Source organism: Muscardinus avellanarius (assembly GCF_963383645.1).
Source record: "Muscardinus avellanarius genome assembly, chromosome: 12".
Taxonomy (NCBI): Eukaryota; Metazoa; Chordata; class Mammalia; order Rodentia; family Gliridae; genus Muscardinus; species Muscardinus avellanarius.
Genome location: NC_137798.1, coordinates 26,348,192 through 26,373,477, shown reverse-complemented (window position 1 = coordinate 26,373,477; position 25,286 = coordinate 26,348,192). Strand labels below are relative to the sequence as shown.

At 49.0% G+C, this 25,286-nt stretch overlaps 1 protein-coding gene across 2 annotated transcripts; it reads left to right on the top strand.

Moving 5' to 3' along the window:
- Positions 1–764: 764 nt before the first annotated feature.
- Positions 765–23,878, top strand: SALL2 (spalt like transcription factor 2; the record flags this gene model as incomplete). Of its 2 annotated transcripts, none has more annotated exons than XM_080707992.1 (2): positions 765–837; positions 20,931–23,878. In XM_080707992.1, 2 exons carry the CDS (start codon positions 765–767, stop codon positions 23,876–23,878), a joined length of 3,021 nt encoding a protein of 1,006 aa, XP_080564118.1. The 2 variants fall into 2 exon arrangements, with proteins under 2 accessions (XP_080564118.1, XP_080564119.1); XM_080707993.1 differs by lacking the exon at positions 765–837 and adding an exon at positions 20,497–20,563.
- Positions 23,879–25,286: the final 1,408 nt, after the last annotated feature.

Genomic DNA, 25,286 nt, shown 5'->3' with positions numbered 1-25,286 from the left:
ACCAGCTGTTACATCACAGCTGTGCAGCTTTGGGTAGGTTAATGGGCACCGCTGAGCCTTTTGACTGATCTATAAAGGGGACTCGGATAAACAGGAGTAGTACAACTTGATGCACTCGTCTCAAACACGTTATCCTCAAAACATGTCACATAAATTACGTCACCTAAAGATACACACACTGTTATTACTATGATGCCTGTCTATGTTTACTCAGTCTTTCTGCCAACAATTTCATTTGTTCATAAGAGACTTCTTGGTCTCTTCATCAAGATGTACCACAGTCCTTAATTCAGTTTATATCTCCAGAAGCAGCCACACTGTCCAACGGAAGGGCCCAGAATTATGAAAGAATCGAAAAGCACCGTGAAGGTCTTGGAGGAAGAGTTAGAAAAATGAGTGAGGGCAGGCTCTGCATAGACAGCTCCGGGGCCCTCGCAGGGAGGAGAGGGTTAAATCCTCTCCTCTGCAGTACAAAAGAAAAGAGTGTGCGGAAAGATTAGGATTTTTGCTTTTACAATGGGAGCTGCAGAAGCCTAGGGAAGAAGCTGAGGGGAAAAAGGGGGCGTCTCCCCTTTAAAGACTCGCAGAGATTGAGAGAGGGACAGAGAACCAGAGGGCGTCTGTCTCTGCGGACGGAGAAGGTCTCTGCGCACAGTGGCGCACCGGGAGAGCGGCGTCCCTCGGCTCCAGACCCAGGGGGCACCCGGCCGGGGCACCCGGTGGACACTAGGTCGCCCCTCCCTCGCACCCCGCGGTCCCCGGGAATGTCTCGGCGCAAGCAGCGGAAGCCGCAGCAGCTGATCTCGGAGCGCGAGGGTCCCGGCGCGCCGGGGAGCGGTGGGTGCCCGCGGCGCGGGGCGGCCGGCGGGGGCACCTGGGCGGGCGGGGGCGGGCGGGGGCCGCGCCGGGAGAGCCCCTGGGCTGTGCCGGGGACTCTTTCTGTTTGTGTTTTCCTTGTTTTTCTCTGGATGAAATGGAGTTTTCAAACTGGCCCCGTCTCCCCACCCAAGAGTTTTCTCCCCAGGTCCCCTTCTGCAAACTGGCCTTTGTGCCGTTGCTAAGTAACGTCCTCAGACCTGAAGACCCGTCTCTTAGGGGTGGGATTTCCCCCCTCTCCTTTCTGGAGAGTTGGGTTGCAAGAGAATGAATTGGATAAACGTGAAGGTTCCCCTGAGGGAGGAGAGGAAAAAAAGTTTCTCATTGTTGTGCTGAACTGAGCCGATCGCAGCTCCCAGAGGGAGAAAGCTAATGTCGGTCAGAACGCAGCTTGGCTTGGGGTGTGTGTCCCTGTCATCTGGGGTGGAGGCTGGGGGACAGGCTAGCACCAGGGGCTTGGGTCTGTGATTCAAGAGAGGGCAAGCTTAAAAAAAAGTGCAAGTTAACATACCTGTTAAAATATGCATATCATTTTACAAGGATATTACCGGGGATTGAACGCAGAGGCACTCTACCCCTGAGCTATATCCCCAGCCCTCTTTATTATTTTTTGAAATAGGGTCTCACTATGTTGCTGAGGCTGGCCTCTAACCTGCAATCTTCCTCTCTCAGCCTTCCAAATACTGAAATTACAGGTACACACCACCATGCCCAGCCGTGCATTTTTTTAATTAGAGATTTTCTTTATGAGGAGGGAAATTGAATGTGTTCTCACAACATTCCAGGAAGCGAGAAGCAGACGAGGAGGAGGGTTCTGGGACTGACCCTGTGCAAAGCCTCAGAGCAGAAGTCAGGACAAACACTTGACTTTCCAGTGCTCAGGCTGGTGGTGTCCCTTCAGTAGATCAGGGTTTCGGAGGTGTTTGTTTGTTTGTTTGTTTGTTTGTTTCCCTCCGTACTAGGGATTGAACCTAGAAGAATTCTACCTCCGAGCTACACCCTCAGCCCTATTTTGTTCTTTATTTGGAAACACGGTCTCACTAAGTAGCTGAGGCTGGCCGCAAACCTGCGATTCTCCTGCCTCAGCCTCCCAAGTACCAGGATTACAAACATGCCCCAGCAGACTGTACGTGAAGGGGGGTGTTTAAGCCTTCTTGATTGTGAACAGATCTGAGCTAGGGTAACTTTCACGAGTGTCCAGGTAATCCTTGGGATCAAGTAAGTTGTGGACATACTTGATGGTAGTATGGCTACACGTGCTCACACTGTGAAAATCTGGAAGTCCTGACTTAGGGATCAACTGTTTACTTAGCAAATAGATGAGTCTCAGTACTGAGACCACCAGCTATTAGAATTAGGGCTTAAACTAGACTTTCAGGATTGGCTTTCTGCCAAGTCCTAACTCCACCATGTGGTCAGTGGTACAATTTTTTTTTTTAAACGGATCTAGGGATGGAACCCGGGGGTTTTCAACCTCTGAGCTACATCCCCTACCCTAGTTTTTATTCTTTAATTTGAAACAGGATCTTACTAAGTTGCAAAGGGCCTCACTAAGTAGCTGAGGCTGTCTGTGAGCCGCGATCCTCCAGTCTCAGCCTCCCGCATGCTGGGATTACAAGCGTGTGCCACCACACCCGGCTTTCAGCTGTGCAATTTTGGTTGATTTTACTTTGCCTTCCTACCTCTCAGTTTCCTCATCTGTAGAGATAAGTATCCTAGATACCTCTTTAGGGTTTATTTATTTATTTATTTATTTAGTGGTACTGGGGTTCCTGGAAGCCCTTCTACCTCCGGGCTACACTCCCAGACCTATTTTATACTTTTTTATTTTTGGAAACAGGGTCTCTTAAACCAGCGGGGCTGGCTTCAAACCAGCACGATCCTCTTGTCTCCGCCTCCCAAGCTCGAGGGGATTACAAGCATGGGCCACCACACCCGGCCCTCTTTAGGTTTTTGAGAATCGAAATGAGTTAATAAACGTAAAGCCTTTGGAAAAATAGCCAGTATAAAGAAGTATTTAGAGCTGGGCGTGGCGGAGCACACTTGTAACCCCATCGGGAGGCTGAGACCGGAGGATCGCGGCTCACAGACAGCCTCAGCTACTTAGTGAGGCCCTTTGCAACTCATGAGACCCGGTTTCAAATTAAAGAATAAAAAATAAAATAAAATAGGGCAGGGGGTGTAGCTCTGAGGTCGAATGCCCCTGGTTTCCATCCCCAGATCCGCAAAAAAAAAAAAGAACTTAGTACATGTAGTAAAGTACCTAACATAAAATAAGCACTTAGGTTGAGAGCGTTGCTATTATCATTTTATGTGTGGCCACACTTCCCACAGTGCTGAAATATGTCCAAAGCTCAGAAGCCTCTTGGCTAACTTTAGTATTTCTTTAGGAGACCTGTTCCTAAAAAGCTAGAGGATAATGTATTTGTAGTGATTTAAGCTAATCATGGAACCAGGGGTGGTGGTACATGCCTATAATCCCAGTACTTGGGAGACTGAGAGAGAGGAGGATCACAGGTTTGAGGCCAGCCTCAGCAACTGGGTGAGACCCTACGTGGGGAGGGGAGTGTAGCTCGGAGGTTCAATCCCCAGTAACAAAACAAAACACCCAAAAAACTAATTATGGATTAAACTGCCCATTATAAAAAACAAAATGAGTTCAGGTCAAATCAGTGCTCCATGGGCAATGGAACCGCCGTAACAAACATGCTGTGTTTGAAGAAGGACGCATCCTCACATCCTCCTAGCAGCTGCCTTCACTGCTCTGCGGGGATCCCACTGTGCCCTCATTCTGAGGTTCTATGCTGGTGGCTCCTTCCTCGGGAGACACATTAACCCTCCTTAATGCTGCTATAGGCCGATGTTTCCTCCTTGTACTCTACCAGAGACTTCCCCTGAAGCCTCAGCCGCCTCACAGGCCTGCCCCCCTGCTGGTGTAATCGCACACCCACTTGCACCCCCAGAGCATCCTCTCCTCTCCTCTCCTTCCTCCCATCTGCTAGCCCATTCCCCATACCACAGCTGAGGGAAAGTCTCCGAGGGAGTCAAAAGGTATCTTTAGCAACTGCCTTGAATTCTCAAGCCCTTCCCAAGGCCTTTGAGAAAGCAGAGCTCCCACCTGGGGCTATGAACAGTTGGAGGCAGGGGATGCTGTAAGGAAGCCATTCCCTTAGCAGTGAGAAAGGCTTGCACCCAGTGGAAGCAACAAATTTCAGGCGAAATTTTGCCTTTGAGCTATGAAAGGCAAAAATAGATGCAAGGAGCAAGAAAGCATTGGTAACTTCTGTTAAGGTCTGCCTTGAGGACACCTGAGGGTTTTCTCATCAGAGTCCCCCTGCAAGCAAAAGAACCCCAGGCTGCTCTTTGTTTTTTGTTTGTTTGGTGGTACTGAGGGTGGAACCCAGAGGCCTTCTACCTCCGGGCTACACTTTCAGACCTATTTTATATTTTATTTGGAAACAGGGTCTCCCTAAGTGGCTGAGGCTGGCTTGGAACCTGCACCATCCTCCTGTCTCGGCCTCCCAAGCGCGGGGATTACAAGCGTGCGCCACCACGCCCAGCCTCCTAGGCTGCTCTTATGACCTGAAGTTTTACTAGGTCTCACCTGCTTTTTTTCTTTTTTCTTTTTTTTTTTTTTGCTGTACTGGGGATTGAACCAAGGGGCATTCTACCTCCTAGCTACACCCCCAGCCCTATTTTTTATTCTTTATTTTGAAACAGGGTCTCACTAAGTAGCTGAGGCTGGCTTCGAACCTGCGCGATCCTCCTGTCTCCGCCTCCCAAGCGTGGGGATTACAAGCGTGCGCCACCACGCCGGGCTTGCCTTCTTTTTTTTTTTTTTTTTTTTTAAAAAAAAAAAAAAAAAGCTTACCATATATAACGAGCAGATGCTGAGCTTTGTTGCAGATTTTAAAAGCTTCCTGTCTGCAGTGACCTAGGAGAGGGCCAAGAGAGTGTCTGAAAAACCAGTTTTTCAGCCTGATTTTGCCCAGCTTCCTGACTAGAACACCAAAACCTAACAATAATTATTGCACGTAAGTGATGAGCAGGAAATAGTCTATTTACCTGAAAACTCTGGAGAGAGAGGGGGGGGGGAACCCTCTTCCCTACAGAGTCTAGAAATCTGAATTACAGAACAGAAGGGATGTAACTGGGGAAAATGCAAACGAGTACATCTGGGAAATAAAGGAAACAATCAGAAACCCAGATATTTAGTGAGAAGGAGAAACCAGGACAACAGCCAAGGAGATCTAGACAGAGAAAGGAGTACTTAGACAGAAGTTGGCAGACAGCAAGAACAGCAAAAGGAGAAAGAAGGCAAAAATAGAGGTTTTTTGTTTGTTTTGTCTTGTTTCCGTGATACTGGGGATTGAGCCCAGGGGCATTCTACCTCTGAGCTACACCCCCAGCCCTTTTCATTTTTTTTGTTTGGAAACAAGGTTTAGCTAAGTTGCTGAATGCCTCACCACATTGCTGAGGCTGTCCTCAAACCTGTGATCCTCCTGTCTCGGCCTCCCAAGTATTGGAATTACAGGCATGTACCACATACCGAGCTCAAAAATAGAGTTGGTTTTTTTGTTTGTTTGTTTGTTTGTTTTCTGGTGGTACTGGGGACCCTTCTACCTCCGGGCTATACTCTCAGACCTATTTTATAATTTTTTATTAGGAAAAAGGGTCTCTTAAGCCAGCGCGGCTGGCTTGGAACCTGTGCGAGCCTCCTGTCTCCGGCTCCCAAGCACGGGGATTACAAGTGTGTGCCACCAAGCCTGGCAAAAATAGAGTTTTAAGGGTCTGTTCTCATCACATGTAGAAGTAGTCTCACTTCTCAGGGTGATGAGCGGAGGCCCTTGGGATGTTCAGCTGTAGGTCTTCCCTCTTCCAGGGTATGGACCAGAAAGAACACATTTCTGAATACATAGAAAAGAACTCAAGCCAGGCGTGGAGGTGCACACTTGTAATCCCAGTACTTGGGAGGCTGAGACAGGAAGATCACAAGTTCACAGCCAGCCTCAGCTACTTAGTGAAGTCCTCCACAACTTAGTGAGACCTTGTTTGAAAATAGAGAATAAAAAACAGGGCTGGGGAGCCAGACATAGTGGTGCACGCTTGTAATCCCAGCATTTGGGAGGCTGAGACTGGAGGATCGCGGTTCGCGGACAGCCTCAGCTACTTAGGCCCTTTGCAACTCAGTGTGACCCTGTTTCAAATAAAGAATAAAAATAGGGCTGGGGCTGGGGCTGGGAGGTAGAATGCCCCTGGGTTTCATCTCCAGACCTGCAAAATAAAAGGGCTGGGTTGTAGTCAGAGGTAGAATGTCCCTAAGTTAAATACCTAGTACAGAAAGAAAGAAAGAAAGAAAGAAAGAAAGAAAGAAAGAAAGAAAGAAAGAAAGAAAGAAAGAGAAAGAGAGAAAAAGAAGAGAGGGAGGTAGGGAAGAAAGGGAGGGAGGAAGAGAGGGAAGGAAGGAAGGAAGGAAGGAAGGAAGGAAGGAAGGAAGGAAGGAAGGAAGGAAGGAACTTAAGACTACAGAGGACTGGATAAGGAAATACACAATGTGGTTTTCAGTCTCGCCTGGACCCTGAGGCTGTGTGACTTTGGGCAGGTCCTTCTTCCCCAAAAATGTTTTAGAAGAACTTTTATGGCTAGTAATGGTGAAGAATTCAGGTCCTGTCCTAGGCCATTTTGATCCAGAAGTATTATATCACTGAGCTACATGCTCCGCTCTTTTTGTTCTTTTTTTTTTTTTTGGTCTGATGGTACTGGAGATTGAACCCAGAAGGAGTGTTCTACCTCTAAGCTATGCCCTATTTTACTTTATTTTTTATTTTGGAACGGGGTCTAAGTTGCTAAGGCTGTCCTTGAACCTGCAGTCCTCCTGCCTCAGCATCCCAAGTACTGAGATTACAGACATCACCACAGCCCGTTTAGTGCTTGTGTATTTTTTCATTTCTTCTCCTTTATTTCTTCCAACTGCCCTATCAATAACCCCCACCCCAAACCAGGCATGGGGGCACACACCTGCAATCCCGGTACTTGGGAGGCTGAGATAGGAGGATTACAGGCCTGCGGCCAGCCTCAACTATTTAGTGAGGCTCTTCACAATTCAGTGAGATCAGCCGGGCGTGGTGGCACACGCTTGTAATCTCAGCATTTGGGAGGCTGAAACAGGAGGATTGCGGTTCCCAGACAATCTCAGCTACTTAGTGAGGCCCTCCATAACTTACTGAGACCCTGTTTCAAAATAAAGAATAAAAAATAGGGCTGGGGGTGTAGCTCGGAAGTCGAATGCCCCTGGGTTTCATTCCTACACTTGCAAAAAACAGAAACAAAACAAAAATTAATTAGTTAATTAACTAACTTAAAAATTAAAAGAGGCTGGGCTTGGTGGTGTGCGCTTGTAATCCCAACATTTGGGAGGCTGAGATGGGAGATTGCGGTTCGCAGCCAACTTCAGCTACTTAGTGAGGGCTCTTGCAACTCAGTGAGACTGTTTCAAAATAAAGAAAAATAGGGCTGGGGGTGTAGCTCAGAGGTACAATGCTGCTGGGTTCCATCCCCAGTAACACACACACACACACACACACACACACACACACACACACACACAATTAAAGGTCTGGGAGTGTAGTATAGAGATATTCAGAATGCCCCCAGGTTCAATTTCTAGTGCCACAAAAATAAATAAATTAATTAATAAATAAATGCTCCCCGTTTTGGTATGTGGCCTGGTGATGGACCCAGGGCCTAACACTTGCCAACACTTGCTAGGCAAGAACGAGCTCTACCGTTCAGCTACATCCCCAGACCAACTCTCTAATTTGGTTTTTAAGTTTCTTTTTTTTAATGTTATGGGGGATTGAGCCCAAGGGGCATTCTGCCTCCAAGCTACATCTCTAGTTTTTTTTTTGCTTTTTGTCTTGAAACAGGGCCTCTAGACCAGTGTGATGGTGTACACATGTAATCCTAGTACTTGGGAGACTCAGGCAGGAGGTTCTCAGGTTCAAGGTCAGCCTCAGCAACTTAGAGAGAAACAGGGCTTCCCTGTGCCTCTAAGTCCGTGCTTGAACCTGCTATTCTCCTGTCTCTGTTTCTCAAGTACTGGCATTACAGGCATGTACCACCACGCACAGCTTGTCCCCCCATTTTATTTTTAACTTTTTAATTAATTAATTAATTTAGTACCAGTGATTGAACCCAATGACATCTCTAAGCTACACCCCCATCCTTTTTGTATTTTTATTTTGAAACAGGATCTTGCTAGGTTGATGAGAGCTTCATTAAATTCCTGAGCTGTCTTTGAACCTGTGTCCTTCTGTCTCAGGCTCCCAAGTACTGAAATTATAGGCATGTACCACCACTCCCTGCATATCCCACAATTTTATGTATTTATTTATTTTTATGGTGCTAAGAATTGAGCCCAGGGGCATCTTACCTCCAAGATACAAGCCCAGCTCTATTTTTATTCTTTATTATTCATTATTATTATTATTATTATTATTATTTGCTGTAGTGGGGATAGAACCAAGGAGCATTCTACCTCCGAGCTACACCCATAGCCCTGTTTTTTATTCTTTATTTTGAAACAGAGTCTCTCTGAGTTGTGGAGGTCCTCACTAAGTACCTGAGGCTGACCGAGAACTGCGATCCTCCTGTTTCAGCCTCCCAAATGCTGGGATTACAAGCGTGCGCCACCACGCTTTTCTTTTTTCTTTTCTTTTTTTTCAGTACCAGGGATAAAACCAGGGGCATTCTACCCCTGAGCTACATCTCCAGCACTATTTTTTATTCTTTATTTTGAAATAGGGTCTCACTGAGTTGCAAAGGGCCTAAGTAGCTGAGGCTGTCTGCGAACCGGGATCCCTCTGTCTCAGCCTCCCAAATGCTGGAATTACCCAAAAGCACGCACCACCATGCTCAGCTGTTTATTCTTTATTTTGAAACAGGGTCTCACTAAGTTGTGGAAGGCCTCACTAAGTAGCTGAGGCTGGCCGTGAACCTGTGATCCTCCTGTCTCAGCCTCCCAAGTATAATGATTACAAGCATGCACCACCACACCTGGCCACAATGTTATTTATTTGTTTTTTGAAGGTCTAGGGATGGAACCCAGGGGCATTCGACCTCTGAGCTATACCCCTTGCCCCTTTTTTTTTTTTTATTATTCTTTATTTTGAAACAGGGTCTCACTAAGTTGCAGAGGGCCTCACTAAGTAGCTGAGGCTGTCCACGAACCGCAATCATCCAGTCTCAGCCTACCGAATGCTGGAATTACAAGTGTGCATCACCACGCCCAGCTTCACAATTTTATTTTAAAAATAATTTTATGTCAGCCGGGAGTGATGGCGCATGCTTGTAATCCCTGCACTTGGGAGGCTGAGACAGGAGGATCGTGCAGATTCGAAGCCAGCCTCAGCTGGTTTAAGAGACCCTGTCTGCAAACAAAATATAAAATAGGTCTGGGAGTGTAGCCCAGAGGTAGAGGGCTCCTGGGTTCCATCCCCAGTCCCACTAATAATAATAATAATAATAATAATAATAATAATAATAATTTTATGTCATTTTATTTTGTGGTGCTTGGGATTAAATCCAGGATTTTTTTTAAATCTCTGAGATACATCCACAACCCAATTTATTTTTTATTTTGAAATAGGATCTCGAAGCTGGGCGTGGTGGTGCAAGCTTGTAATCCCAGTACTTGGGAGATTGAGACAGGAGGATCATGGTTCTTGGACAGCCTCAGCTACTTCGTGAGGTCCTTTGCAACTAAGTAAGATCCTGTTTCAAAATAAAGAATAAGCCAGGTGTGGTGGTGCACACTTGTAACGCCTGCACTTGGGAGGCTGAGACAGGAGGATCGCACAGGTTCAAAGCCATCCTTAGCTACTTAGTGAGGCTCTCAGCAATTTATGACACCCTGTTTCCAAATAAAATATTTTTTAAAAATAGGCCTGGGAATATAGCTGGAGTATAGCTTGGAGGTAGAAAGCCTCTGGGTTCCACTCCCAGTACCACCAAAAAAGAAGAAAGAAAAAAAAAAGGGAAGAATAACAGACGGGCCTGGGAGGCTGAGACAGGATTGCACAGGCTCAAAGCCAGCCTCAGCTACTTAGTGAGGCTCTCAGTAATTTAGTGAGACCCTATTTCCAAATAAAGTATAAAAAATAGGTCTGGGAGTATACCCCGGAGGTAGAAAAGCCCCTGGGTTCTACCTTCAGTAAGTAACACACACACACACACACACACACACACACACACAGAATAACAAATAGGGCTGGAGATATAGCTCCAATGCCCCTGAGTTCCATCCCCAGTACTGAGAAAAAAAACAAACAGGGTCTCACTAGGTTGTTAACCGTCTCACTAAATTGCTGAGACTGGCCATAAACCTGTGATCCTCCTGTCTCAGCCTCCCAAGTACTAGGGTTATAGGTGTATGCCATCATATCCGACAATACTCTTTATTTTAAAAATAGATAGCCGGGCGTGGTGGCGCATGCTTGTAATCCCCATGCTTGGGAGGCTGAGACAGAGGATCGCACAGGTTCGAAGCCAGCCTCAGCTACTTAGTGAGGCTCTCAGCAACTTAGTGAGACCCTGTTTCCAAATAAAATATAAAATAGGTCTGGGAGTATATCCCGGAGGTAGAAAGCCTCTGGGTTCCACCCCCAGTACCACACACACAAAAAAAAATAATAATAATAATAAAATAAAAAATAAAAAAAGATAAATCCCTCTGGGCATGGGGTCTCATACCTGTAATCTCAGTACTTGAGATACTGAGACAGGAGGATCACAGGTTCTAAGACAGCCTCAGCAACATAATAAGACTCCCAGAAACTAGTGAGACCCTGCTTCAATACAAAAAATTAAAGGGCTGTGGGTATAGCTCAGAGATAGAATGGCCCTGGGTTCAATCCCCAGTACCACAAAAAGAAGAAGGAGGAGGAGGAGCAGGAAAAAAGAAAGAAAGAAGAGGAAAAGGGAGGGAGGAAGAACGAAAACGAATAAAAACTAACCCTTAAAGGATTAAGAAAAACTGTAAGTGCCGGGCTGGTGGCGCACACTTGTAATCCCCGCGCTTGGGAGGCGGAGACAGGAGGATCTCGCAGGTTCGAAGCCAGCATCGCTGGCTTAAGAGACCCTGTTTCCAAATAAAAATATAAAAATAGGTCTGGAGCTGGGCATGGTGGGGTACGCTTTTAATCCCAGCATTCAGGAGGCTGAGACCCGGAGGATCACGGTTTACAGACAGCCTCAGCTACTTGGTGAGGACCTCTGCAAATCAGTGAGACCCAGCTTCAAAATAAAGAATAAAAAATAGGGCAGGGGGTGTAGCTCAGAGGTCGAATGGCTCTGGGTTCCATCCCCAGACCTGCAAAAAAAAAAAAAAAAAAAAAAGATCTGGTAGTGTAGCCCGGAGGTAGAAGGGTTTCCAGGAACCCCAGTATCACCAAAAACAAAACAAAAACAAAAACCATACGTGGTGTGCACAACTGAGAACAATTTCAGCATGTAGTGAGCCCTCAGCAACCTTGGGAGACCCTGTTTCAAAACAGAATATGAAAATTGGGCTGCGGGGGTGTATAGCTTGGAGGTAGAATGCCCCTGGGTTCAAGCCCTAGTACCACAGAGAAAGAGAGAGTGATAGATGGATTAACAAACTTTTGCAGCCTGGCGTGGTGGTGCATGCTTGTAATCCCTGCATTTGAGAGGCTGAGACCAAGGGATAGAGGTTCGTGGACAGCCTCTGCTACTTAGGTCCTCCGCAACTTAATGAGACCCTGTTTCAAAATAAAGAATAAAAAAATAGGGCAGGGGGTGTAGCTTGGAGGTCAAATGCCCCTGGGTTCCATTCCCAGACCCACCCACACCCACACACACACACAAAAGAAAATTTTGCAAGCTCACAAGGGTGAGAAAGGCCTAAAGCTGAGACTTCAACTGAATTTAACTGAGGTCTGAATCATGGTGCTCCATGAGGTCAGATCTGTAAAATCCCTTCTGCCTCCAAAATGATATGAATTTCATGTGTGTTGAGTCCAATGATTTCAGAGAAAATGTTAAGACCCTTTTTTCCCTTTGGTGTGGTACTAGGGATTGAACCCAGAGGCATTCTACCTCCAGGCCTACAGCCCTTTTTTGGGGAGGGCAGCTACTGGAGATTGATCCCAGGAGTATTCTATCTCTAAGCTACACCTTGAACCCTGGTTTTTATTCTTTATTTTGAAATAGTCTCATTGTGTTTATTCTTTATTTTGAAACAGCCTTACTAGGAAGGCCTCACTAAGTAGCTGAGGCTGGCTGCAAACCCACGATCCTCCTGTCTCAGTCTCCCAAATACTGGGATTACAAGTGTGTGCCACCACATCTAGTTCCCACAGTCCTTTTTTTTATTTGAAATAGGGTTTCACTAGGTTGCAGGGAGTCTCCCTAGATTGAGCTGTTCTTTAACCTGTGATCCTTCCAATCCAAGTACTGGGATTAGAGGCATGTATCAGCAAACCTGGTATTAAAACCCTTCTTAATGTTTGATCTAATTTTTTTTTTTTTTTTTTTTTTTTTTGCGTGTCTGGAGATGGAACCCAGAAGCATTCGACCTCTGAGCTACACCCCTGCCTTTTTTTTTTTATTCTTTATCTTGAACCAGGGTCTCACTAAATTGCAGAGGGCCTCACTAAGTAGCTGAGGCTGTCCATGAACCGCGACCCTCCAGTTCAGCCTCCCGCATGCTGGGATTACAAGTGTGCGCCACTACGCCTGGAGACCTAAGATATTTCTATTCTGGAATCATTATATTTTTGTCACTTAACATGAAGTGTACAAATCATTCTACCTTGTCCACAATCACAATTTAGTTTTCATGTATCCTATCCTGGTGAAAAATCTGTTTCCATGAAGAGAACTTCATATAATTTACATCTGAGTATGAATTTAAGCAACTGTATTGCTTTCCTCGGGATATGTATACTTTCAGCATTATTTCCTTTATAATTTTAGTTAGCTGGGTGTGGTGGTATACACTTGTAATCTCAGCATTTGGGTGGCTGAGACAGGAAGCTCACTGTTCGCAGACAGCCTCAGCTACCAATTAGGCCCTCTGCAACTCAGTGAGACCCTGTTTCAAAATAAAGAATAAAAAATAGGGCTGGGGTGTAGCTCTGAGATAGAATGCCCCTGGGTTCCATCCCCAATACCGCACGTGTGCACACACACACACACACACACACACACACACACACACAAATAGGGCTGGGGTGTAGCTTAGAGGTAGAATGCCTCTGTGTTGTTGACCCAGTCCACCTCTCTCTCTCTCTCTCTCTCTCTCTCTCTCTCTCTCTCTCTCTCTCACACACACACACACACACACACACACACACACACACACACACAATACAGTTGCTGAAATTCATAGTCAGATGTAAATTATATGAAGTTCCAGCCGGGTGTGGTGGCGCACGCCTGTAATCCCTGTGCTTGGGAGGCTGAGACAGGAGGATCGCGCAGGTTCGAAGCCAGCCTCAGGTGGCTTAAGAGACCCTGTTTCCAAATAAAATATAAAATAGGTCTGGGAAGCCGGGCGTGGTGGCGCATGCTTGTAATCCCCACGCTTGGGAGGCAGAGACAGGAGGATCGCGCTGGTTCGAAGCCAGCCACACGCTGGCTTAGGAGACCCTGTTTCCAAATAAAAATGTAAAAATAGGCCTGGGAGTGTAGCCCAGAGGTAGAAGGGCTTCCAGGAACCCCAGTACCACAAAAAAATAAAATAAAATAAAATAAAATAGGTCTGGGAGTGTAGCCCAGAGGTAGAAGGCCCCTGGGGGATAACATCCCCAGTACCACCAAAAAAATAAAAATAAAATAAAAATAAATAAATAAATTATATGAAGTTCTCTTCATGGAAACAGATTTTTCACCAGGATAGGATACATGAAAACTAAATTGTGATTGTGAACAAGGTAAGGGGAAGATTTGGCAATAAGTAGCTACTATTTTTTTTTTTTTTTACTATGGATAGTAGAACCCAGGGGCTTTCTACTGACAAACTACACTCCCCAGCCTTACTTATTTATTTTTATTTTTTTAATTTATTTTTGTGGTCCTGGGGATTAAACCCAGAGGTATTCTTCCTCTGAGCTACACCCCCAGCCCAGCCCTATTTTTATTCTTTACTTTTGAAACAGGGCTAGGTTGCAGAGGGCTTCACTAAGTAGCTGAGGCTGGCTGCGAACCTGTGATCCTCCTGTCTCAGCCTCCCAAGTAATGGAAACGGAGGCCACCACACTTGGCCCTCCCACCCCCCTTTTTGCAGTTCTGGGGATGAAACCCAGGGGCTTTCTACCTCCAGGCTACACTCCCAGACCTATTTTATATTTTATTTGGAAACAGGGTCTCACTAAGTAGCTGAGGCTGGCTTCGAACCTGTGCGATCCTCCTGTCTCTGCTGTCCAAGTGCTGGGATTACAAGTGTGCGCTACCACGCTTGCCTCCACCCCCCCCCACCCCCACCCCCCCCACCCCCCCGCCCTTTTTAAGTTCAGAGTCTTGCTAAATTGCTGAGGGCTTTGCTAAATTACTGAGGCTGCCCTCAGCAAATTTGTGATAATCCCTAATCCCGTCTCAGTTTCCCAGGTCCTGGAATTGCAAGTGTGTGCCACCACACCTGGCTTGGGCAGCTCCTTTTGCTTCTCAGTTTGGGCCAGGGTTAGCTCAGGAGCCAGAAGGTTTGATGGGAAAGACAATCCTCTAATATTGTAGTTCTCATCCTTGACTGTATATTGGTTTTTTGTTTTTTTGGGTTTTTTTTTTTTTTTTTGTCATTTCTTTTAGTGATGGAGATTGAACCTGGGACCTCCCTCATGTTGAACAAAGGCTCTACAACTGAGCTATGCTCCCAGCCCCTTGACTCACTGAGGAGCTTTACAAAATACTAATGCCACCCTTACAGATTCTAATTTAGTCTGGGGGTCGGCCAGGCCAGGCCAGGCGTGGTGGTGCACACTTGTAATCCCCATGCTTGGGAGGCTGAGGCAGGAGGATCTCACAAGTTGAAAGCCAGCCTCTGCTACTTAATTTAGTCTGGGGTGTAGCTAGACATGGGAATTTTTGTTTATTTTTTATTTTTATTTACTTATTTATTTATTTTTGTGGCACTGTTGATGGAGCCCAGGGGCATTCTACCTCCGAGCTACACCCCCAGCCCTATTTTCCCTATTTTTTATTCTTTATTTTGAAACAGGGTCTCACTGAGTTGCAAAGGACCTCACTAAGTAGCCGAGGCTGGCTTCAAACATGCGTGATCCTCCTGTCTCAGCCTCCCAAATGCTGGGATTACAAGTGTGTGTCACCATGCCCGGCTCCTGGAAGTAATCTTAATAGACAAAGGGTTTGAGAATCACTGTTCAGATATACCACCCTGCTACACACAATCCATCTATTTTCCTCTTTGTTCTTTCAACCACTCTCTGCTGAGCTTAAAGCTGTAGTGTGAGGCGACACCAGGTATAGAGGGGAAGCCACCTTGGTTCCTTCCTCTTAGTCATTTCAGGCTTTTGCAAATTTAAAGATGCATGTCCAGGTGTCAGTCCTGTATCCAGCCCAGACTTTGCATGTGACCCAGGATAGCTTACCTCACCTTATCTGCTATCTAGGGACACCATTACCAGTTTAGTTTGTTCCTGTGTTGGTGACTTTATTCATGTCTGTGGAAGAATCCGGCTCCCCTCTTCAGGATCCACAGTGAGTGCAAAGTGCTGAGAAGTGCAGGGTTCCTTTTACAGGGGCCTGTTGATCTGTCACCTTTCACCAGGGACTAAATTTACCTTAAAGAAGAGAGCAGATCAAATTACGCATCAGAAAGTGCGTTTCATTAAAGAGCAAGAAAGGGGACAGTGTTTCCCAGGAGAAGATGAAAAGAAAAGTATTTCTTTTCTTGTCAGAAGAAAAGAAACAGCAACTGGATATCAAATGTTCAGTGCTAATTAACAAATGCTCAGTAGAAAGTCTCCATCTGATCCCCTCTCCTTTACTCAGGCCAGAGAGCAAATGGCAGGTAGGAGCCACACAAGGCTCTTTCTGTAGCATCAGGGAAGCCACACAATGTGATGTTCTTGAGAACGCACTGGCCAGGAGTCAAAACTGTAAATGCCGACCTCACTGAGTTACTGTGTGAACCTGGAAAAGTCACTTAACCTCTCGAAGCTTCAATTTCCTTATCTGTAAAAATAATCCAACGTTGTGCTGGTTGTGCTGACTTGAAACATGCCACATCTGAAGTGGAACTCTTCTTCCTCCTCCTCAGGGCCTGGCCTGCAAGCACGAAGCCCGGAGCCAAGTGTTTCCGAGCTGTGATTCAAAATGCTAGGATCCAGCTGGGCGTGGTGGTGCACGCTTGTAATTCCAGCGCTTGGGAGGCTGAGACAGGAGGATCACACGGGTTCAAAGCCAGCCTCAGCTACTTAGCGAGGTTCTCAGCAACTTAGTGAGACCCTGTATCCAAATAAAGTATAAAATAGGTCTGGTAGTATAGCCCGGAGGTAGAAAGCCTCTGGGTTCCACCCCCAGTACCACCAAAAAAATAAAAAATAAAAACCACAAAATGCTGGGATCCTTAAGATGATCTGAAATTTCAAAACACAGTTGAGTAAAATGGTTTCAATTTGTAAAGATGGCAAATTTAAGTAGAGCATGGTGGTGCAAGTTTATAATTCCAGTATTGGGGAAGCTGAGGCAGGAGAATCTGGGTTCGTGGCCAGCCTTAGCTACTTAGTGAAGTACTCCATAACTTAGTGAGACCCTGTTTCAAAATAAAGAATAAAATGAAAAGGGGCTGGGGGTGTAGCTCAGAGATGGAATGACCCTGGGTTCAATCCCCAACAACACACACTCACACACACTCACACTCACACACACACAGATGACAAATTTATTTTGAAAGTAAAGTGGATATTTTATTTATTTTTTACGGTACTGGGGATGGAACCCAGGGGCATTCTATTTCCCAGCTACAACCCCAGTCCTATTTTTTTATTCTTCATTTTGAGACGGTGTCTCACTGAGTTGCAAAGGGCCTCACTAAGTAGTAGCTGAGGCTGTCCTTGAACCACGACCCTCTGGTCTCACCCTCCCAAATGTGGGGATTACAAGCTTGAGCCACACGCCCTGTTTAAAACCACCCTCCCCAATTTAAAGCATTTAAAATGTGCGGGTGGCACAGATTTGTAATCCTAGCATTTGGGAGGCTGACAGAGTATCACCATGGTTCAAGGACAGCCTCAGTACTACTTCCTGCGAGGCCCTTTGCAACACAGTGAGACCCTGGCTCAAAATAAAGAATGGAAAAATAGGGCTGGGGGTGTAGCTCAAAGGTAGAATGCCCCGGGTTTCATCCTCAGTACAGAAAGAAAAAGTTTTTCAAGCTAAACGTGATGACACACAACTGTAAATCCAGTACTTTGGAGGCTGAGAGTGGACAGGCAGGTTTATGGACAAGCAGGTTCAAGGACAGCCTCAGCAATTTAGCAAGGCAGCAGTTTAGAGAGACCATGTTTAAAAATCTTTTTTTTTTTTTTTCTGTATTGGATGGACCCCAGAGGCATTTTACCTCTGAGCTACACCCACAGCCCTATTTTTTTTATTATTTGTTTATTTATTGCGGGTCTAGGGATGGAACCCAGGGGCATTTGACCTCCGAGCTATACCCTCTGCCCTATATTTTATTCTTTATTTTTGACACAGGGTCTCACTGAGTTGGGAAGGGCCTCACTAAGTAGCTGAGGCTGTCCGTAAACCGTGATCCTCTGGTCTCAGCCTCCCAAATGTTGGGGTTACAAGTGTGCATCACCATGCCTGGCAATATTCTCTCCTTCCTTCCTTCCTTCCTTTCTTTCTTTCTTTCTTTCTTTCTTTCTTTCTTTCTTCCTTCCTTTCTTTCTTTCTTTCTTTCTTTTCTTGGTGGTACTGGGGTTCCTAGAAACCCTTCTACCTCCAGGCTACACTCCCAGACCTGCCTTCAAACCTGCGCGATCCTCTTGTCTCCACCTTCCAAGCACCGGGATTACAAGCGTGCACCACCACGCCCGGCTAATATTCTTTATTTTTAAACAAGGTCTCACTGAGTTGCAAAGGAGCTCACTAAGTAGCTGAGGCTGTCAGCAAATGCAGTCCTCCTTTCTCAGCCTCCCAAATGCTGGGATTTCAAGAGTGCGCCACTACGCCCAGCTGCTTAAAATTTTTTAAATATAGGGCTGGGAGTGGTAGCGCGTGCTTGTAATCCCAGCATTGTAATCCCAGCATTCGCATTATGCTGAGATATGCTGAGACCGGAGGATCGCAGTTCACAGATAGCCTCAGCTACTTAGTGAGGCCCTCTGCAACTCAATGAGACCCAGTTTCAATATGAAGAATAAAAAATAGGGCAGGAGGTGCAGCTCAGAGGTCAAATGCCCCTGGGTTCCATCCCCAGACCCGCAAAATAAATAAATAAATAAATAAATAAATAAATAAATAAATAAATAAATATAGGGCTGGGGTGTAGGTGCAATGCCCATGGGTTCAATCCCCAAATACCCACCCTTCCCCAAAAAAAGTTTTTCAGGATGGGGATGTAGCTCAGTGGTAGAGTGCTTTGTGCAAGGCTCTGGGTTTGATCTCCAGCACCACATGGAAGAAAGTTTTAAATTTAATTTTTTTTGTTGTTGTTCCCATAATACGTCTCTGAGGCAGTACAGCTACACAATTCTCCTTACAAAAAGAGAAATGGTGGCATACATGGTGTGACTGGCCACCATGCCTCAGTTTACTAGCCAGGCAGAAACAAAACTTGGATTAAGAATAAGTGTATTTACTGATGCCCAGGCAAAGCACAAAACCAAGGCCCTTGCTGGGCCTGATGATGAGTGCTCCTTTTTTTTTTTTTTTTTTTTTTTTTGGTGGTACTGGGGGTGGAACCCAGAAGTTTTCTACCTCCGGGCTATACTCCCAGACCTATTGTATATTTTATTTGGCAACAGGATCTCACTAAGTTGCTAAGAGCCTCACTAAGTAGCTGAGGCTGGCTTCGAACCTGTGCGATCCTCCTGTCTCAGCCTCCCAAGCACAGGGATTACAAGCTTGTGCCACCACGCCCTGCTGATGATGAGTGCTTCTAACCCAGTACTTGGGAGGCTGAAACAGGATTGCAGGTTTAAGGTCAGCCTCAGCAATTTAGGAAGACCCTATTTAAAAATAATGTAAAAAAAGGCTGTGGTTGTAGTTCAGAGGTAAACTGCCCCTGAGTTCCACCCTCAATACAAAAACAAAAAATCAAGGCCCTGTGATTACTTCTTGCTTGTAAGATAAATTATTTTAGGAAATGAGAAGCTCACTGCGAGGAAGAAAGGGGATGCTGACTACCTAGCCCACGAGGCATATTACTTAACCCTATCACCCTCCCTCCAGCAGGAGGCAGCCTCTGCAGTGGCGAGCAGTCCTTGGTCCAAACCAGGTTGGGGCTGAATGGGCCACCGAAGCCACGGAAGCTTTGTGGTAGCTCCCACAGCGTTTCTCCCATTGTTTCTGGAGTCTCTGGATCCCCTCCCCCTAGGTTAGAGCTGGGTGGGCCTCCACAGGCCTGTGCAGGGAAACACCTCCCCAAACTACTGTCCTTAACCGGGACGTGCAAGTGCTGAGAGAGGAAGACCGAGGAGGACAGGGGAAGAGAAGAGGGCATTAAATAAATAAGTAAACAAAGATGGCTTCTAACATCAGCAGGATCTCGGTAAATTAGGTGTTGGTCCGGTGATGTGTGCAGTAGCTGGCATTCAGCTGTTTTTCTGGGGAGGAGGGGCAGGGAGTAAAGGGGCTTAGTATTCCAGACAGGAGTCCTGGATGACTTCCTTGGAGATTCCACCTTGCAGTCGTCCACCCAAAGAAACTTCTTTTGTGGAGAGGATGGGGGTGGGGTGGGAATGGAAGTGAGGAATTAACTTGGGAGTACAGGGGGGTGCAGGTGAGGAGCAGAGGTTTGGGGCTCCTCCTTTCCCTCTGGCTTCAGACCTCTAAGATCAGACCACCCTCTCTGGAATCCACGTTTTCCAGGCACAGCAGATCCTTTATCCAAAGAAAAATAAGAGAAGCCTATCGCCTTGCTCTATTGAGCAGGGCTGCGTCTCCCACTGTGCCCTTAGAGCTGGGTGGGGGGGGAGGCCTGGGCAAAGACATCTGGGAATGGGGGGAGCTGGCAGAGGGCACGGAAAGGTGGACTCCCGCCGTCCCTCACAACACCTGTCACTGCGCCTGGGGAAGCCCGTGCGGACTCTAGGCGCCCACCCGCACACCCCCCTGGTGCTCCGGCTCCCGCCCAGTCTGGCTCTCCCCGCGCTCCCCAGCAGCTCCTCCCCGCAAACTCTCCTCCCCCATCTCCCCTCTCCCAGCTTTCTCGCTCCAGCTCCTCCCCGCCTCCGCGCCTCCGCGCTCCCCTCCCCCTCGCGCCGCTCCCTGCCCCCGCCCCCGCCGATCTCCGTCTCCGCAGTCTGGGCCGCTGGCTGCAGAGGCTGCCGCAGCCCCGGCGGCCTCGGCCGCCTCCCCGGTCCCGATCCCCATTGTCTCCCACCTTTCTCGGCCCTGCACGCCCCCCTACCCACGACCATGGCGCACGAAGCCGGGAGGAGCTCTCGACTCGGGGGGCCCTGCGGGGAGCCTGCGGAGCTCGGAGGTGCGGTAGGGCCAGGCTCGGGCAGAGGTGGGGAGGGAGGGGACGCGGGGGTAAGGACTTTCAGTGGGCGGGATAAAAATGCTTGGTTCTGTGCATAGGCTGCATTTCTCACACCTATTCTCACCCCCCGGGGGCTGGAAAAGAGATGGGGTGGGGTGGCGGTGGAGAGCGTGCATGCCCTCCCCCGCCCCCCAACATGGGTTTCTCTGTATTCGCGCGGGTCAAGACAGCTCTCTAGCCTTCTTCATGGCAAAATGGTGAGCTCATCTCCCCACCCCCAACTAGCGGTTACTGGGCTCGTTAATTAGAGCCTCGGTACACCCAGCCCAACCGCACGACCCACGCTCTCGCCTTGTCTTCTCCCCAGGTGATGCGAGCGTGGAGGACCACCCCCAAGTCTGTGCCAAATGCTGCGCACAGTTCACTGACCAAGCCGAGTTCCTTGCTCACCAGAATGCATGTTCTACCGAACCTCCTGTAATGGTGATAATCGGGGGCCAGGAGAACCCCAACAACTCTAACACCGCCTCCGAAACCCGGACGGAGGGCCGCAGTAGTCCTCAAGCCATGGACACAGAGCACAGCAACCCCGCAGATTCTGGGTCCTCTGGGCCGGCAGACCCCGTTTGGGGCCCAGAGCGGAGAGGAGAGGAGTCTTCCGGGCATTTTCTGGTCGCTGCCACAGGTACAGCGGCTGGGGGAGGTGGGGGCCTGATCTTAGCCAGCCCCAAACTGGGAGCCACCCCCTTACCTCCAGAATCCACCCCTGCACCCCCTCCTCCGCCACCGCCGCCTCCACCCCCAGGGGTAGGCAGCGGCCACTTGAACATTCCTCTGATCCTGGAAGAGCTCCGGGTGCTGCAGCAGCGGCAGATCCATCAGATGCAGATGACGGAGCAAATCTGCCGCCAGGTGCTGCTGCTTGGCTCCTTAGGGCAGACTGTGGGTGCCCCCGCCAGTCCCTCCGAGCTACCTGGGACAGGGACCACCTCCTCCAGCAAACCCCTGCTGCCCCTCTTCAGCCCCATCAAGCCTGTCCAAACTGGCAAGACACTGGCACCTTCCTCCTCTTCCTCCTCTTCCTCAGGGGCAGAGACACCCAAGCAGGCTTTCTTCCACCTTTACCACCCGCTGGGGTCACAGCATCCCTTCTCTGCTGGAGGGGTTGGGCGAAGCCACAAGCCCACCCCTGCCCCTTCCCCCGCCTTGCCAGGCAGCACAGATCCGCTGATTGCCTCGCCTCATCTGGCATTCCCAGGCACCACAGGACTGCTGGCAGCACAGTGTCTTGGGGCTGCCCGAGGCCTTGAGGCCACTGCGTCCCCAGGGCTCCTGAAGCCAAAGAACGGAAGCGGTGAGCTGGGCTATGGGGAAGTGATGGGTCCCTTGGAGAAGCCTGGTGGAAGGCACAAGTGCCGCTTCTGTGCCAAAGTTTTTGGCAGTGACAGTGCCCTGCAGATCCACCTCCGGTCCCACACGGGTGAGAGGCCCTATAAGTGCAATGTCTGTGGCAACCGCTTTACCACCCGGGGCAACCTCAAAGTGCATTTCCACCGGCACCGTGAGAAGTACCCACACGTGCAGATGAACCCACATCCGGTGCCAGAGCACCTCGACTACGTCATCACCAGCAGCGGCCTGCCCTATGGTATGTCCGTGCCACCTGAGAAGGCCGAGGAGGAGGCAGCCACGCCGGGTGGGGGCGTGGAACGCAAGCCTCTGGTGGCCTCCACCGCAGCGCTCAGTGCCACAGAGAGCCTGACACTGCTGTCCACCGGAGCGGGCACAGCCACTGCTCCTGGGCTCCCTGCTTTCAATAAGTTTGTGCTCATGAAAGCCGTGGAGCCCAAGAGCAAAGCTGATGAAAACACTCCTCCCGGGGGTGAGGGCTCGGCCATCAGCGGAGTGACAGAAAGTGGGACAGCAGCCCGCATGCAGCTCAGTAAGCTGGTGACCTCACTGCCAAGCTGGGCACTGCTGACCAACCACTTCAAGTCCACTGGCAGCTTCCCCTTCCCCTACGTGCTGGAGCCCTTGGGCGCCTCACCCTCTGAGACCTCGAAGCTGCAGCAGCTGGTAGAAAAGATTGATCGACAGGGAGCCGTGGCCGTGGCCTCTACTGCTTCAGGAGCCCCCACCACCTCCGCCCCTGCACCTTCGTCCTCAGCCTCTTCTGGACCTAACCAGTGCGTCATCTGCCTCCGGGTGCTGAGCTGTCCTCGCGCTCTGCGCCTGCACTATGGCCAACACGGAGGTGAGCGGCCCTTTAAATGCAAAGTGTGTGGCAGAGCCTTCTCCACTCGGGGCAACCTGCGTGCACATTTCGTGGGCCACAAGACCAGTCCAGCTGCCCGGGCCCAGAACTCCTGTCCCATCTGCCAGAAGAAGTTCACTAATGCTGTCACGCTGCAGCAGCATGTTCGGATGCACCTGGGGGGCCAGATCCCCAACGGTGGTACCACACTCCCTGAGGGCGGAGGAGCTGCCCAGGAGAACAGCTCTGAGCAGTCCACCGGCTCTGGGGCAGGGAGCTTCCCCCAGCAGCAGTCACAGCAGCCGTCGCCGGAAGAGATGTCCGAGGACGAGGACGAGGATGAGGAAGAAGAGGATGATGTGACCGATGAAGATTCCCTGGCAGGAAGAGGCTCGGAGAGTGGAGGGGAGAAGGCAATATCAGTGCGAGGTGACTCGGAAGAGGCATCCGGGGCAGAGGATGAGGTGGGGACGGCGCCGCCGGCAGCCCTGGCTGGGAAGGAGATTGATGGAAGTGAGAAGCCGGCCCAGCAGTCCTCTTTGCCTCCACCTCCACCTCCGACTGACTGTCCGGATCAACCCCAGCTGATGGAGCAGGGAAGCAGTGACGGCTCAGGAGGCATGGAGGAGGGGGGCAAAGCGGAGAGGACCCCCAGCCCGGTGACAGCACTTGTCCCCGAGGGGGAGGGCCCCAGCACCCCCTTAGTGGAGGTTGCAGGAAGTTTGCAGGAAGTCATGAGAAAGGAGCTGGGAGACAGCAGTGGCAGAAAGGCCTGTGAAGTGTGTGGCCAGACCTTTCCCACCCAGGCAGCCCTGGAGGAGCATCAGAAGACCCACCCCAAGGAGGGCCCGCTCTTCACTTGTATTTTCTGCAGGCAGGGCTTCCTTGAGCGTGCCATCCTCAAGAAGCACATGCTGCTGGCTCACCACCAGGTACAGCCCTTTGCCCCCCATGGCCCTCAGAATATTGCTGCTCTTTCCTTGGTCCCTGGCTGTTCACCTACCATCACTTCCCCAGGGCTCTCCCCATTCCCTCGAAAAGATGATCCCACCATCCCATGAGCCTGCTTTCTGTACCTGCTACCCTTTGGCCCTGGGAGTAGAAACCGAGAGCTCTGTAGGAGGACCTCCAAGATATATGAACCCTCCTTTTATCTTTTTCACTGAGTTCTTACATGCTGTGTCTCTAGTGGCTTTTCTCTTGTCCCTGAGCTTGGGGATTGTGCTTACCCGGGGATGGCCCCCTAGGAATTTCTCCTCTTCGTTCTTTGTATGAGGGACATAGATTATAGACACCTCTCACATTCTCAGAGGGAATCCTCTCCTTCCTCCTCCTTTCCCTTTGGCAGGTGCACCTAAGCACCCATCTTTGGAATTGCAGCCTAGCCTGAAGAGGCTGCAGCTGTCTCTGGAGGGCCTAGTGCTGTTCCTCACTGGTGACCAGGTCATTCTGCAGCCTGCTTGTCCCTGCTTGTGGGAGTGGGTTCCCTATCTTTCTGCACCCAGTACATGGTTTTCCTGTCCTGTGGCCTGTCCTCTAAGCCCTGGAGTTCCAGTTCCACCTCCACTGCCACCTCAGGCATGGCCACCAGTGCCATTTGGTCCAGGAACTATGGCCAGGAAGGTGGCTCCAACATCGGGATCCAGAGAGGCAAGAAGATTGTTCCCTTCCTATTTCAGCCACCTGCATCCAAGACATTGTCTAAGAAGTCCATCACAGAAAAGAAGGAATTGAATGTCCCTTCTCCCTCCACCAGCTCCAGAAAGTGCTGTCAATGAAGATGTTTCAGTAATTACTGGCTCAACCATAGGAGGAGGGAGAAAACAAAGGGCACAGGACATTCTTCTCAGTAAATAGTTAAGGTCAAAGTGGACCCAGTCACGATGCCAGGACTTCGCCAGCCTCTTCATCATGGCTTTTCACACGTGGGAAACGAGGGTCCTCGCCAAGAGGTCTCCCGTGGGGTATTTCTGGGAATGTCACGTTAGTTCCTCTCTTTAATGAGCATTGTTGTGAGGGTGGGTGGTGAAGTCATGGAGAGTGGAGGAATGTTGCTGAAGCCTAGGGCTTGCTGGGAAACTATGAGATTAAGAAAGGGGTATGACAAAAGGGAGGGGGCCTTGGATGCTTGTGAATGAGCATTCTTGTGAATGTTCTTTGGGCTAATAGTGACATAGTGTGCAGCCGTGCACTGGGGGTCATGGGGGATTTCCTAGCACTAGTGTGCTTCTAGTTTTAGATAACTCCTTTAAGCCCCTCCTGTTTTCCTCTCCCCAAACCCTTTTCCTCCCCATTTTGCCTGATCATGGACCAGGGCTTATGTCTTTGTGGTCTGGTTCTTAGGAGTCCCAGACTCTGGGAGACAAGCTCCAGGTGGTTCCTTCCTGCCTCTCTTGTCTTGTAATGAGATGTAGTGTTTACTCTTAACATAGGACTTTTTGGAGCAGGAGTTCTGAGGAGGAGAGAGAG